At 38.9% G+C, this 17111-nt stretch overlaps 1 protein-coding gene across 3 annotated transcripts in view; it reads left to right on the top strand.

Moving 5' to 3' along the window:
• LOC142102210 (uncharacterized) overlaps positions 1-13869 on the top strand; it is a 46661-nt gene extending 32792 nt beyond the window's left edge. For 2 of the 3 annotated variants that reach the window (XM_075186921.1, XM_075186924.1), the window contains exons 2-5: positions 9016-9274; positions 11003-11036; positions 12789-12900; positions 12977-13869. In XM_075186921.1, coding sequence (XP_075043022.1) covers positions 9016-9274; positions 11003-11036; positions 12789-12900; positions 12977-13272 — 701 coding nt within the window. In that variant the 3' untranslated portion in view covers positions 13273-13869. Of the gene's footprint in view, positions 1-4369; positions 4537-9015; positions 9275-11002; positions 11037-12788; positions 12901-12976 lie in introns of those variants that run through there. The other variant, XM_075186922.1, reaches the window with a different exon arrangement.
• Positions 13870-17111: the final 3242 nt, after the last annotated feature.

A 17111-nucleotide genomic window follows, 5' to 3' on the forward strand; every position in this document is an offset into this window, starting at 1 on the left:
CTGGTGAATACCAGGAGTGTGTTAGGCTCTGCGCCTCCTCTCATGGCTGTGCCAATACCAGCTAGTAACCAGTACGTGACAAACAGGCACGACAGTCACCCCATTCATGCCTATAAATGCACCAAGAGTAATTCTCTTACTTCCTGAAGTATGGTAGGGAAGCAATGCCTCCAATTTAAAAATGTTTCGGGTCTCCTCTGACGATGTGCCAGCTAAACCCACAGTACATTTGAAAGACGGAGAAAGAAAAGTTGAGAGAAGGACGTGGACTGGCTGAAGTTGCTCCCGGAGGGTCTGAAAAGAGAAATAATGTGCAACACATGGCCATGGTTGTGTTGATTGAGTCCTGAAAAGACATTTATAAGTGCCTGGCAAGCACAAGCAACTGTATTATCAGTGTGAAGATTCACATTAGTGGTAGAGAAACTGAACAGGGTTCCAGCTTAAGCAGTAAAGCCAGAGAGAAAGAAAGATCAAAACCAATTACCATTCTCTCATTTTGCCACTTAGCCAAGAAGCAAGATTCAACACCCTCTCTAAGAGAGTTGTGCATAGCCCAAAGTCTAGAAGAAAAAGTTGCAGACCACATAGACACATAGAACTCAGTCCTCTGAAGTTTAGTATTAGCGTGATTGGTGTCACGTAGTACGGATGACAACTTTGGATCCCCCGGGTATGTCTTGATTGACACTACTCTTACCCAAAAGCACAAAGTCTAATGAGGCAGGCTGTCTTCACCAGGGACCCCCGCAAGGAGGTAAGGACACAACGAACAGGACAGTGATGAGTCAATGGAACAGCGAGTAGAGCCAATAGCGATGATATACTGCAGAGAGGGTAACACTGGACAACAGACTGAGCATGAGGAGGTGACACTGAACAGCACAGCGAGGAAATACAGGCACCTGACTACTATGTCAGGTGCCTTAAATACAGTGGGGGGGAGAAAGAGTCAATTAGAAGAGACAGGGAGGTGATAAAAGGGAAATCGTGCAAGATGGCGGGTGCAATCAGGGAGTCGCAGCACTTAACACTGGGGAAGCTGCCTGTGTGGAGCAGCTAAGTGTGTTTGAAGGCCCGGCATGTGACAATTGAAATGTTCTTCAGTGGCAGATGGAACAATCTAAATTTTTGAGTGAGAAAGATGATGGGCCTGATTCATTAAGGATCTTAACTTGAGAAACTTCTTATTTCAGTCTCCTGGACAAAACCATGTTACAATGCAAGGGGTGCAAATTAGTATTCTGTTGTGCATGTAATACACAAATACTTGATAGCTTATTTGTACACTGAAATTTAAAGTTGATATTTGTGTGCTACATGAAAAAACAGTCAGTATTTAACTTATGTGCAAAACAGAAAACTAATTTTCACCCCTTGCATTGTAACATGGTTTTGTCCAGGAGTCTTAAATAAGAAGTTTCTCAAGTTAAGATCCTTAATGAATCAGGCCCGATGTACCTATGTCTGTTGAGAACAAAAGTTTTGGTGAGCTAGCTAAATCACCTAAGAAAGAAGAAGTCCTCCGAGAAAATGTATGTGTCAAAAGAGAGCCATTGTCAGGGGGTAGAAAACTTGATAAAGTCTCTTGCTTTTTCTCACCATTACATTTGCCTCTAAGACCTCTCACATAATGGATCCTAGTACAGCGGGGTCTCATGCTAAAAGAGAGGGCTAAACACCCTGATATGCTTTGTATGAGTTTGTGTATGATAATAGAGGTAGTCAGGATCTGCAAACTTCAACCTTGTCATAGGTCCCTCCATACACAAGTTGATAATTTCAGAGTTCTCCACAGGAAGGGAGTAACTCCTTCTGTATTGGGTGTAATTGAGCATGCAAACCCCCAGACAACACCTGAGGTCCTGAAACAATTCACTGCTATTGACTGTTGGGGAAACTACATTTACCAGTAATGCTGTCAACTATGAATGTTGGGAGAGGCATGTATATATTCCCATTTGGAGTGGCAAAATCATAGGACAACCTTGAGAATCAGGAGCCTTGATATATCATGAACCCCAGATCATCAGTGACAAGGAACCAGACATTCCCGGTTACTGTCTCTGTCACAATGTACTGTTTTACTTGTGAAATTGACCCCAGTAGCTGGAGGCGACTGATATTCAGTATTAGGTCTCACAGCTAGCTTATGTATATTGTTAACTGTATATGTGTAATATACAGTAGATACATATATCTGACGTTGTTCTGAAATAGTGATCAGCTTTACCACCAAATGGCCTGCAACACAAATACTTAGTTGATGCTCGTTGATATATATATATATATATATATATATATATATATATATATATATATAAATCTACATACCTGAAACCTGTTTTATATATATATATATATATATATATATATATATATATATCTAATATATAAATGCTTAGTGGCGTCTGTCTGTCTGTGTGTGTGTGAAAAAAAAAAAAACAAGTTGCAGCGCCACCTGCTGGGCAGAGTTATACACTGACCTACTAAATTCTTAGTGTGTGTGTGTGAAAAAAAATTCAAAAAGGGCTGAAATTTGGTAGGGCTCAAACTCATTTTCGTGAACACACATGAACACACATGTGTAGAGGCGTGCGTTAGTGTGTGTGTGTGTGTGTGTGTGGAAAAAACTATTTTCTCAGAAAGGGCTCATCCAATGGACCTGAAATTTGGTATACTGACATTATTTGACAAAAAGATTTGAATAGTCAAGTCAGTTAACTTTCATCATCCCCCCTTTCCCCCGTGGGAGGGGTAGTAAAGGCTAAATTTACGAGTTGAGGGGTCAAACTAATTTTCGTGAGGTAATTTTACCTCATGAACACACATTAAAAAGGCCGCTTGCGTCGGGAACTAACGCTCTTCCCCTGAGGAGGCCTGGGCTAGGTCCAAATGCATGACAAGAACCTTTTTAAGACCTTAAGTAGCTTGATTTGACTAGAATGCATGAGTATCATGCACGGGTTAACTTATATATATATATGTATGTAAGAGGTTTCAGGTATGTAGAGTTCAGATGGTTTATAGACAAGTCCAAACTTTAGGCCTAATAGATAGGCCATATAGAGAAATAGTTAAAGTTCCAAACTACATAGGCAATAGTTAAAATCCTGAACATGAACCTGGGACTCTGGATGCAAGTACTGAGTAGCACGGCTGAACATGGCAGCTATTGCAAGTTGTGAGAACAATAATTGTTCTAAGGAACCCAGTTCTCCGACAGCAATGGAACAACAGTAAATATCTCTGATACATATAGGTAGCGGAGAATGACTATTGAAGTCCTCAGCGCTTTAAGAGTAGTGAGCGATGGATTGTAGGATTTCCAGTACTTTTAATGACATCACCACCTATGCGCTAAATTGCCATTTGTATGTTCCAGCCACATAGGAGTTTTTCAGCTTATGTATGTTCACCATCTAGTGGCCACAAACTGAAATGGACATAAAATAAATATAATTGGTATCATATAAAAACTGCATTGCCGTACAAACCCAAGAATTACATGTGATTGACCTTCCTGGAGGTAATTTACAAAGCACCCTTGGTGTGGAGGTTAATGTTATGTGGTGAAAGGTGTGGGGAGGTTAATGTTATGTGGGGGGTGCTAATGTTACATGGGGACTATTATTGCAATGTGGGTATGTTAGTGACTAGTAATATGGGCTATTAATGCAAAATGGTGTCTATGTATTAAATGTGAATAACCATTATTTAATGTTGTGCTGGCTGGTGTAGGTGTAGGCTATTTATTAAATGTGAATGCTATTCCAGGAAAAGAATAGTACGGTGCCTATCCATTTTCAAAACAGGATCCTAACATTCCAGAATTCAGGAAAGCAGCAACCAAACTTAAGAAACAAGCAGGGGCTGGTACGCAAAACTGCAAGAACAAGTAGATGAGATCAGGACTGTCTAAAAACTATCTTGAATCTGGTGGGTCAATCCCAATTTTGAGCGACTGTCCTAAGCTGTATATAAAGTAATAAATAAAATAGTAAAAAAAGGTCAAAAATAAAAGAAATCTCTAAAAAAGGTGTTAAAAATATATAGCATAAAAAATTATGAAATGCTATAACAAGATAGTAATCTCACAACTGTTAACTCTCTTTGGAAAATATTTTTTTTGCACCAGTGAAAGTGATATATGCAATGGGCCAGTCCCCTCTAGGATCAGAGCGTTTTAATGACAGTGACATGTTTAATGGGACCAGAGTACTGTATAATAATGGCAGTGATACATTACAATGCTGAATCCTTCCTGGGGTCAGATGTACTTGAAGGGTGAGAGAAATGTCTACCAGTGACAGAGCCAGATTTTGGGGTGAATGCAGCACTGCCTGTAGTGTTTATGTGAATTACTGTGTCAGTGAGTGTTTATGTTCTGATAGGATGCGAGTGGGATTAAGAGATCAGTCACATTCCTGCATCCCTGCGTTCCCCCCCACTCCCATCTGTTTCTCTGTCTCTGATGGAAGATCTGATCAAATATGGATTCGTCCCCCATACACCAAGGCTACCTCAAAAAATATGGTAAGTGGGGAAGAGGACCGTGTTAGACAGAAACATGATGGGGTGATACACATGGCTGTAATTTAATAGCATAGAAATACTAGGGACACATGTATTTCTAGTGCATGTGTTACATAACAAACATCTGGTTGTTGACTATCGCTGGGGTATTACACACTACACATCATAATATAATTGTTATGCAACCACATCTTGGGACGCACTGGTAACATATTCATATAGAAATGTATTTTTATGTAACCTAATATCTCATTAGGTTACAACACAGCTAGATTATGTAGGCATTACATTTTGTATAGTATAGAGCATGCTTATGTGTCTATAAAAAACAAAACATACAGCTCACAAACAGGCAGAGATAAAATGCAATTGCAAACCAAACCATTTACATGAATAGAGAAATTCACCCCTTGTGTATTCTTTTTTATTAGTTGTGCCACCACGTGAACCAATCTTATATGAACAAGTCACAGAATGTTGCACCTAAAACCCTTGATGATGTTATTGTGTGGTTAAGATGTGTCTCTGTTAAATAGAATTTGTTAGTACTTGTCTTTTTTTAAACATGGTGTTTTCATGAATTTTAGATATGTTAAATATGCTGTCCAATGTGAACATTTATTGGTAGACATTTCTGAAAACTAGTGCGCCAGTAGATGTAAAAAAAAGGTGTTGTTACCCATAGCAACCATTCAGATTCCACGTGTTATTTTCTAGTAAGATTTATAATTATAGTAAACATATAAATGATAGCTTTGGGTTACAGTTATTTTTTCGCAAAGTATCCTGAGCCCAGTTTTCATTAATAATCTCCACTGTGGGGCTCATGTAAAGTTGGACGCAAACTGTGTTGCCAGGGTATAATACTCTTTTGTACATCTGCGCATGCCCACAAAATACTATTTAGGTTTGTGGCCATATGTAGACTGAGTTGTATATGTGCTTGCGGCCACTTGTACGATTGAAGAGGCAGAACGATGGAAGGAGGGGGTGTATAAGGACATATTGACGCAAATACAATTTATGCAGAATGAGACGCAGACGCATATGCGGCGGTCAGGAGGTGGGAAGCTTGCGGGTGCTTGATCACTGATGTAAGTTACAACCTGATAGTGATGACCGTCAGCTTAGATGTGACCAGCTCAGCATACCCGTAAGATGTGTCTTTTTTTGGGATGTAATGTCCATCTGCGTTTTAGACAGAAATTGCATCTAACTCTACACAAGGCCCTGTCTACCTAGTGTTGTTGTGTTTGAACTTTAAATCAGTCTCTAACTTTATCTAAATTTCAGATTAAACAGCGGAACTTGTGACAGTGTGCGGAGTCTGCAATTGGTTACATTGTCCGGTGAAAATCTAGATGCACTTGTGCAAACAGAGGCACACATCGAGTCCAACACTTTATTTGTGCTTCAGAGCGGCTGTTTTGCGCTTCGCAAGTGGACTTCTGTGTAGAGGAACAAGTCTTCCAAATGAGAACATTATATAAAAATACAATATCTTATATAGCTCTTTGATATGTGCTTATAATTATCTAATATACCTTGGGAAATATATTGCATATATTGCATTAAGCACTGCTGTAATCTTATTCAAGACATATAGTCGATTGCTAGGTAAACAGAAGGACACACCATGTTATATGGTTATATGACATATAATCCTGTATCGAGCCCCGCTGCCGTTCCGTGCCTGGGCATATTGTGTGCGCTGCTGAAGATTAGTGTCACTGCTACAGATATAATTGTGTTTTAATCCATAGGAACTGCTCCTGAGCTCTGGGAATTTTGTGTAATCCGCAGCGCACATCTGAAGGCTCAGATTGAATATAAGAAATAGATGTGGTCATTGGCCATCATATCTACAGGAACTTGGTGATGTTGTGGAGTAGGATGAGATAATTACAGAGACAGACAAACAGACTTGGTGTCGTTGAGGAGTAGGAGTTGTAAGTTTTAATAAAGAAGAAATTTTATTGTGCCGAATGAGTTGGCTGGACTTGAAACAATGGACTAGGCATTCACCCAACAGGAATGTACTTAGAAAAGGAGGTTATGTACAAGCTAATAAATTTAAATATTGGAAGTCCCTTTAAAGACAAACTGACTAATGTTGGATTTACCTATCAAAAGTTTATTCTTAGGAAAGACATGTTTTCTCCAAACATGTTTACATTGTACAACTCCAGTAAAATCATCGTCTGACGTTACTGCTAAGTAGAGATGAGCAAAGTTGTGTCAAGTTATGGTACAAATAGAGTTTCTTGGCATCAAAGGCCTTTTTAGAGAAGTGCAGAGAACTGTCAATCATCATCATCATCATTTATTTTTATAGCGCCACTAATTCCGCAGCGCTGTACAACTCACTCACATCAGTCCCTGCCACATTGGGGCTTACAGTCTAAATTCCCTAACACACCCACACACCCACAGACAGACACAGAGACAGAGAGACACACACAGACACAGACTAGGGTCAATTTTTTAGACAATACAATTTTCGAGTTCTGGATTGGCCTATTCATACCACTAGATCAGGGGTAGGCAACCTGCGGCTCTCCAGGTGTTGGGAAACTACAAGTCCCAGCATGCCTTGCCACCTATCTGCTGGTTATCTACTGGCAAAGCATGCAGGGACTTGTAGTTTCACAACACCTGGAGAGCCGCAGGTTGCCTACCCCTGCACTAGATTGTCATTCCACACTGTGTTTAATGAGCAATTCTGCTGTGTGGTATGTTTGGTTTTGGACTAGGAGCACTTATCGCCATATTCCACAAAAACATGCAAAATTTTGCTACCAAATCTGTCTATTAATATATTTTGTGAAACAGTATCGATGATTTCTCAACTGCTGAGCTACTATTTTTTTTGCAGTGTTCCATTGCCCTAGACTTTATTTTATTCTTTTGTAGCATTGTATTATTTGGTAATAGTTATTTTAACTTTTTTTTATAACTGTTTAGTGTTTTTAATATTACAAAACAAAATGTCCACCAGTATACAATAATTTGCTAGGTAATTGAATAAATACAATATAATACACATATAGTAATATATTGTATGCATATAATATCTATATAAACTATGCGTTCTAAATGAATTGTTTATAATTGGTGAGTGCTGACATTTTCACTTTACTGTTCATTAGTTTAGTAACTATACCCCCTAGAGTCATCTTTCAATTGCTTTTACTAAGAAATCCTATAATGATCCCAAGGAGTTCAATTGCATTATTATCAGGATGGGAGTCCTTTTTATATTTTAATAAATTGCACAGATATTGCAGTCTATGTGTGACTAGAATTCGGTCAGTACTAGATTTGGGACTAATTTATATTTATAAGTTTCTAGAAGGTCCCTCTGATAGACTGCACAGGTTGTGCACTTGGAGCACCCTACCGGAGACATAAGTAGACAAATACGTACCAGATTCTGAAAAGGTATTTTCATGCTACTGTACTGGCAGGGTGAGGACACTCCTGTTCCCCCCATGTGTTGCCATCATAGACCTGGTACTTAGTGGCCTTTTCCTGGGAATGTCTCTATGTATACTTGCATGGGTTAATTTGTTTTGAAGGTGGCACATTCATTAATGTATGAAGGTGCTATGATCCATAGGAATAAGTAGAAGTGCATCATAAAATGGTAAAATTCTTCCATGAAATTACTAAAAAATAATTGGGTTAGTGATCAGTTTTCAAGGGAGCAATTTTGTTTCAGTCATTGTTTTTTTTGCAAAATATATGCCGGGTAATTTACAGGGTACATCAGCAACACTTGTCATTGCATTTCACCATAACACTAATTTATAATTTTATATTGGAACACTATCCTTTGTAAAGGATTCTGTATATACTTTTTAAATAAATATTGTTTTTTCTTTATGATGTGATATCTACTCTTAGGGCCTGAGTCATTAAGAAAAGTAAGGCAAAAAAAAGAGTAAATGTTCTCCGGGACAAACCATGTCAAGATGCAAAGAGTGCAAATTAGTTTATTATTTTAAACATAATTTAAATGCTGGCCATTTTTTCATCTAGCACACAAATAGTTGATAGTTTTATTTTTACAATGAAATTGAAAGTTGAAATAGGACATGCCCTATCCCAACTATAAATCTGTCCCCACGTTTTAAATTTACCTCCCCTTAAATGGAAAATGGTTTTGCCCAGGGGCAAAGTTACTCCTTTTTAAGGCTTTGCTCTTCTTATTGACTCAGGACCTTAGGGTTTAATTCAGCGTGTGATGGGTGGCATCAGTGGGAAGACTACTAAGGGGAGGTGATCTGAGTTATGAAGCTATGCACCATATGTTGGTTGAAAGGAGAAAACTGGAATTGACAGAGAGACACCTTAGCAGAAGTGGGCAAGGTGGTGGGTTGATGAAGAAAAAGGCTAGAGAGCAGGTAAACCAGTAACGGTTAGATGCCATATTGTACATTCGCTGCTTCTTGCCTCTCTCTCTCTCACGTTCCTCAGGTGGGTTCCTTTTCAAGCAATGGAAGGAACGATATCTTCAACTTACCCAGGAAGGTAGTCTTCTCCTGTCCCGTGACCCTGATTCTTCTGCAGATCTAGAGATCCCTCTACTCACTCGTTGCCAAGCAATACTGGAGGGCACTGAGATGGGGGAGATGCCCAAGCTGCCTGTTGGGATACAGAGGAACAGTTGTTTAGGGATCTCTCTGTTTGATGGGAGGACACTTATGCTGTTGGCCCCGGATTCACAGGAGTGCAGGTATCTACATATCTGACACAAGTCCTACCTTATCAAGAACATCCGCCCCATAGCTTTGTACAGGGCTCACCCTTTTTCAACAACAAGGGAAACATGGGTTCCACATGCAGGGAAACAGGTGTGCAATCCTACTCCCTCTAATACAAGATGCTTAAGTAGTCGGAATTTAGGATTTTTTTATGACATAAACTTGGACAGTCATGAATAAAATCTTTAGACATTGGAGTCCAAATTTTAAAAAGACAAATGGTTATTTCCGAAAGTGCAAAACATGCGCCTCTGTGGAGCTTATTCTGCTTGCGCAAATGTACCTATATGTCCACCTATATGTCCACCTGGCGCTTTCATAGGCTCCCAGAACATCTGCCAGCTCTTACTTTTGCTGCACTGGAATTGCGCAAGGTGAAAAGAGCAAACGTTTCGCTGCCTACTACGACTTTAGGACCACCCCCTTCATTCATCCCAACTTTTCTGTTTTTCTTTATTATGTGGCACTTTTGTGGTTTGAAAGTTTTTCACACAGTGGTCGAAATGTATCTAGCACTGCGTTTTCCTGTATACAGTGTTTTTGGAAAATATAAAAAGCATCCCATTAAACATATAGGCCACTCAATGCCTGGTTTCCACTAGCTCCGAGGATGTGTAAAAAATTCAAGCCCTTTGCGGCCAGAAACATTCTCTGTGGACGCGCTCTAAACTGAGAACATCCCCCTTAATGTGCTATCTCCCACCCTTCAAATTTATTTAAATAGACAACGCCCATTGAGAAAAATCTTGTTGTTGCATGTGGATATGTGAATAATCAGACATAGGAGTATATTTACTAAACTGTGGGTTTGAAAAGGTGGAGATGTTGCCTATAGCAACAAATCAGATTCTAGTTATTTATTTAGTACATTCTACAAAATGACAGCTAGAATTTGATTGGTTTGAACATTTCCAGTTTTTCAAGCCTGCAGTTTAGTAAATATACCCCACAGTCCCCCATGTCCCTCTTCTGCACTCAGCAAAGACAACCATTTGCATATGCACTGTGGAAGATGCAAATTTTGCACCTTCATAAATTATCCCTAATGCCCTAATGTGTTTAAACACAGATTTAAATATACAGAGCTGTTTGGCTGAATGGTGGACCCTGTCGAAAAATAAATTGAATTTAGTTATACTAAAGACTTTACTTCTATTTTAAGAAGTTAATGGGCAGCCTGGCAGCAATCATTGCATTTATAAGCATTTATATGTATTTATATGTATTTGTTTGTTTGTTTGTTTTATATTACAAGCTGGTCATAGTTACAACAATATAACTAAATGTGACAAACAAATTGCCCCAAATTAGACTAAAATTAGATTGAAATCATATGACTATACTGGGGCATGACAGTAAATTTGGCAGTAGACATCCATGATCTGCCAGTGTATGTGGACATCTGCTCTCAGTATTTACAACCCTTTATGTGATCTGATTGCTTAACCTGAGCATTAGCTGGCCGTATGTATCTAATTTGGAAATAAATCCTTATGTTTGGCAATCAAGCTAATTGTCGGGATTGCATTAATCTTTAGAAAGGGTTTGGATCCAGTCCCTGAGTTCATGTGTTTGTGTGCTATGTATCAGTTAAAAAGACACTTGTGGCTTTTTGTTTTTTAGTTTCTGTTTTATTGTAGCAAATTGTTACTTATTAGGTTTGTTTTTTTGTTTTTTTATCTGACTTTGTTTTATTGTAGCAAATGGATAAATATTCTCCGGAAAGTGAAAGAGGTCAGTAACAACACATTTATAAGACACTTAGGGGCATATTCAATTAGGATTCGCGGCCAAGATTACCTGCGGCTGCGCCTACAAAGTGCCATTACAGTACTGCAACATCGCGGATTTCTGAGCGCAGCCTATGGGGTGCGCACAGATGTTGTGGTATCGGGATCCGTGCGGCCGCGAATCCTAATTAAATATGTCCCCTTTAAATGTTTGTGATGCTGAATATTGAAAATATATATATATATATATATATATATATATATATATATATATATATATATATATATATATATATATATATACACACACACACACATTCTAGAGATGTATCTTTATTGTTTCCAGTCCTGTCTTACACCGACTCCATTAAAAACACGGTCAGCCTGATACATGTCTGAACGTAACTTACATGTTAGATGCATTTTTAAGCAGAGCATGCAACTTGGGGCGTAGTTCCGCCATATTCAAATCCAGGCGCATCTCAAATACGCTTTGATTTTAATCTGGGTGAAAGTTCGATCTGCCTACACAGTACTCGACCACATGTAGACACACAGAACAGACTCCAGTATACACACATGCATATACTGCACAACACATAAGACTTTTATTTGATCATAAAATAAAATAAAGTAACATCTCTTAACAGTATAATCGTATATATATATATATATATATATATATATATATATATATATATATATATATTTATTTTCAAATAAAATATTTCTGTTATTATTTTTTATTATTATTTTTGATTTACCTGCATTACCTAAATAAAGATGCTTTCTATGCATAAGGTACATGCAATGCATTTTAATGGCAAATTTTTGTTGCATATTGTTGGTCTGTGACAACTAGTGTCTCACACGTGTGTCATTTTTCTAATGAAGGCCTATGTCATGTCAGTCATCCCTATCAGTCGGCATTCACACCTGCCCTGGAGTGGCTGCAAAAAATACATCTGAAACCAAGCTAAACAAACACAGGACTTTTTGGCTGTATCTGCATTGAAACAGCCTTAGAGTACTTGGCCTACGTTAGTCAGCCATTTCCCTCCCCATTCCGCCTCTCAAGTCATAGTTATAATTGTCTTTTGGATTCAGATATGAATTGTATGCAATTGTATTCATTGGCATATAGCCCATTTCTGGGCATACATAGAGATATTTCACTGAAGACACGCCACAAATTGGATGATCATGAATCAGACTATGGGGTATATTTACTAAACTGTAGATTTGAAAAAGTGGAGATGTTGCCTATAGCAACCAATCAGATTCTAGCTTTCACTTATTTAGTACATTCTACAAAATGACAGCTAGAATCTGATTGGTTGCTATAGCCAACATCTATACTTTTTCAAACCCGCAGCTTAGTAAATATACTCCTATGTGTGAGTTGTAATTGGAAAAAGAGTCAAAATTAATTATTAAAAGAACTTAGATAATGACAAGGTCAGCATGGTATCCAAATTGTGGTTCTATAGTTAGAATCCACTTTTAGGGGGGAATGCAACAGCCAGCGATGTGGCGCACGAACATTGCGTCATGCACATTGAACGATTCTAGTAGAAATCTCTGCTCATGTTCCAGGTACGATTAAAAACGAGCGATTTCAATGAAATCTCTGCCGCGAAGTGTCTTACGGACGTTCGGGAGACACTTTGCGGCTAATTGAATCCCCCCCTTCCCCTTTGACTTGCTGCTATCAGACTATATGCACATAACACAAACCTCATTCTATCTTCTTCAGAGCCTATCGCAGCCTCCGCTTTCCCCAACCAGTTGCAGACTTCACAATATGTCCCCCATCCGGAGGTGCTGCTGGAGTGATGTTTCAAGTCAAACCAAGGACAAAACTCAAGGTAAGGAAGGTGGGTAATACCTTGGCTGGGAGTCTGCTCCCTGCATCTTCCATCATTTCAATTGTGTTTCCTACAGGTAGAGCAGCTCATTGTAAGGACAAGTGTCCACCTCACTGCCTCCGTCATGGTTCTCAGCTGCACTGGGGGGTGAAGACGGCATGTGTTCTTATGGGGGGAGCCGCTGCAGGTCCAACTCTGGGTTACATGGTCACCTCAAGTCATGGTGCTCGTTCTATTGACCCTGCTCCCCCGGATTTCCGAGAGCTAGGATACCACCCCTCGGCGGATGTAGAAGGCTGCCAGTATGACGTGGATTTTGAAGGCTTGGAGCAGGATTTCAATGGTTTAGATTTTGGTGGATTTGCCTTTTAAAGATCTCCTGCTTTATACTGCTACACCAAGACTGTTGTGACCTCCTGTCAATCTAATCCCACTAAATATTAGTCAGGAGCTTCAGATATCCTTTGTCAAGGGACACTGGTCACTAACAAAGACATCTTATCCCTGCCAATGCTCTGTAATCATTTATTTTGTCTACCTTGTATGTCCTTGATTTATATATGTTCTGTTTTCTCTACTGTGCGGCGCTGGGGAGCACTGTCTCGCTTTACAAATCTACAATAATAATAATAATAATAATAATAATAATAATAATACTCTCTTACTGTATATAAAACTATTCTAGAGCTCTATGATGTATTTGTGAGAAAGTACTTGTGTTGTATCAAAGTATAGTGACACAATTTGGTCTATTTGTCAAAGTGATTGTGGGACAAAGTCAACGGCCTTTATTTATTAACCCCTAATTCCGATACCGTGTTTATATTTGTTAGATTGAGGAATCTTAACAGCATCATAACATGTGATTAAAAAGTATACTTTTGAAAATTGCAGCAGCGGAAAATGGCTTCAGTTTTACAATTTGCTCAATAAACTGAATTTTATACTGAGTATGTGTGAGCTGGTGTGATGGTCTTCAGAGGGCAACACTGAAATCAAGAAAAATCAAACCAGGGATCCTGCACAAGAAGTATAAAAATGTTTCTTCGCTTCTCTAAATTTGTTACAGGTAAATCTTTACATCTCTCTCACCCCTTTCATACCAGTTCCAGACTCATTGCATGTAGTTTCATTGTGATCCTTAAAACTTTTACAAATATAAGTTGCAGTGATAAGATTGGCCCCTTTCGAATTCAGATGACTTTCACTATTCACTTGTACATGATCCTCTACAACTTTTACAAACTACAGTTCATCATTTGTTTGGCTTCCTTGTGTGCTGTTTATATAATCAAGCAGAGTTGTTTCTTTATATTACTGGTTATGACAGAGCTCTGCAGTTGCAATTGTATCCAGGGAGCAGATTTGTAATGTATCCCGAAGTAATATAAATGAACACGTACCAAAAACATGGCTAAAAAGCACAAAAGGAAGCAAGGCAAATTAAAGAATCTATTTACATAATTCCCAACACCATTAGAACATCCTTCTGAGTGGGACATACCTTCCAACTGCTGGCAGCCAGGATAAATGTGGGATGGCAGTGCTGTCCAATCTAATTAGGACAGCTTAAATATACATTCAGTTAACAATGATGCCTGATTGTGTGAATAGGTGGGATAGTTAGCAGTGGTGCATTTAGCAGTGGTGCCTGATTGGAGTGAATAGGTGGGATAGTTAGTAGTCGTGCATTTAGCAGTGGTGCCTGATTGTGTGAATAGGTGGGATAGTTGGGAGGTGTAAATTTAGGAGTGATGCCTGATTGTAGTGAATAGGTTGGATAGTTGAGAGGTGCGCATTTAGGAGCAGGGCCATCTTAACAACATTATGGGCCCCCGGGCAAAGCAGTGCACCGGGGCCCCTACATATATATATATATATATATATATATATATATAGATATAGATGTATAGAGATACAGATATAGATATAAATATATAGAGATAGAGATAGATAGATGTACTTGCTCAGTGACCCTTGGAGGGTTTTTTTTGCAGGTTTTTTCTTTTGCAGGATTATTTATTCTAATTAGGAGCCCTGCCTATGGGGCCCCCTTGCCCGTGGGGCCCCCGGGCACCTGCCTATCGTGCCCAATGGAAAAGATGGCCCTGTTTAGGAGTGATGCCTGATTGCAGTGAATAGCTGGGATAGTTGGGAGGTGTACATTTAGGAATGATGCCTGATTGTAGTGAATAAGTGGGATAGTTGGAAGATATGCATTTAGCAATGATGCCTGATTGCCGTGAATAGGTGGGATCACTGGCAGGCTGGGCTGGGGGGCAGAGGGGAATCTGCACCCCCAGGCACGTTCCATAGTGAGCTAATAGTGGCTGGGTCACAGGGCCACCTGCATTTTTTTCCTTTAAAATAGGCTGCTGAGACGAGTCTTGCCCCCCTCAGGCTAACATTTTCCAGCCCTTCCCTGGGTGGGATAGTTTTGGAGGTGTGCATTTAGGAATGATGCCTGATTGTAGTGAATAATTGGTTTAGTTGAGAGGTGTGCATTGAGGTGTGATGCCTGATAGTAGTGAATAGGTAGGATAGTTGGCAGGTGTGTATTTAAACTTGATGCCTGATTGCAGTGAATAAGTGGGAAAGTAAGGAAGTGTGCATTTAGGAATGATGCCTGGTTGCAGTGAATAGGTGGGATAGTTATGATTTATGCATTTGGGAGTGATGCCTGATTGCAGTGAATAGGTGGGCTAGTTGAAAGGTGTGCATTTAGGAGTGATGCCTGATTGCAGCAGCGAATAAGTGGTACTGTTACTGTTTTCTAATGTTGCTGAAATTGTATTACTTTACAACCGATATGAAATACTTACTGCCATCTTGTGGTAAATAGACTGAACTGTTACATTGTGGAGCAACGTCTGAAGAATTATTTAAATCGTATGGCGGGCTTAGGGAAACCGTGTTTTTCCATCTGCTGTGTAACTACAAGTTCCATCATGCCATTGTTACTCACTGGAACAAACACAGGCAGGATGTACACATATGTACTAATTACAGGGCTCACATCTGAGCAGCTTTATTGCCCTCAAAGACAAGAAAAGTATATAGCATATCACTTAAGGGACCTTTATGCCCACTTTGTCAGTTGCTCATATGCGTGTATAATACAAAGTCACAATTAATAGTGCATGGATTGCTGAAATGATTAATAATAATAATGCAATAAGAGAACAATACAAAATGCAGTGATCATTCTCCCCTACAAAGAGTGAGAACAATGATTATATAGTGTGCTAGCTAAATTATTTAATCCTTTGTATGAAGACAGTGCTTTCACATTAGCCTGCATTCTGCTTGTCATAGCTAGAACAACTAGTTGCTCGGCCATTAAATTCAGAACAAATAAAAATATGCTGAGTCTATGAAAAAGTTCATAAAAGCTCAAATTATTTAATTAGTTATTATAATTAGTTTATACCAACAAACTGGACAAAATACCATGGGCATAATTTAGAGTTTGATGCCTTTTGCTGCCTGAAAGTTAATGTAAAGATTCTGTTTCAAAAATTGAATTCTTTAGTTTAACTCATATGCAACATAGGAATTTAAAGGCCTTGTCGAATTCGTGACAATGTCTGCCCCTTAAATTATTATTTAAAGCTTCTTTAAACAAAGTTATGAAGTTATGATTATGAGGGAGGGTTTGTTCCAATTACAGTAACGTCTTGTGTATAATCTCATAACAGGACAATACAATCAGCTTTTTTGGTCTGAAATGGTTAACAGAGAACAAAAGTGCGCACTTAACTGCGATAGCTATTGTAACTATACCGTCAAATATCTGAAATTTTGTCAAGGGCTTCATTTTTTTTTTACATTTAGTATATGAGCTACTATCTAGAATACTTGGGATACTGAGGAGGGATTAAGCAATTTAAAAAAAAAAAATGCCAGCTTTCTGTAAAAACAATCATCATCACTGTTTACATGTAAGGCACCACAAAAGTATGACGCCAACAGTTGGTATAATAAAGTATACATAAAAACAGAACAAGCATAAATGAGGTTGATACCTTCCCCTCACCTCTGTAGTAATACATAACCTCCCCCCTTCTTCATATTAACACATTTCTCCTCTCCCCCTGTAGCAACACATTACCCTGCACCATTGTCCTCCTTATTCTCTCTTGTGCAGTCATTCTGTTAGCAAAACAGAGTGAAGCTAATTCAGTCTGATTTGCTGCCAGACTGAACTTACT

This window comes from Mixophyes fleayi, chromosome 9, assembly GCF_038048845.1.
Source record: "Mixophyes fleayi isolate aMixFle1 chromosome 9, aMixFle1.hap1, whole genome shotgun sequence".
NCBI lineage: Eukaryota > Metazoa > Chordata > Amphibia > Anura > Limnodynastidae > Mixophyes > Mixophyes fleayi.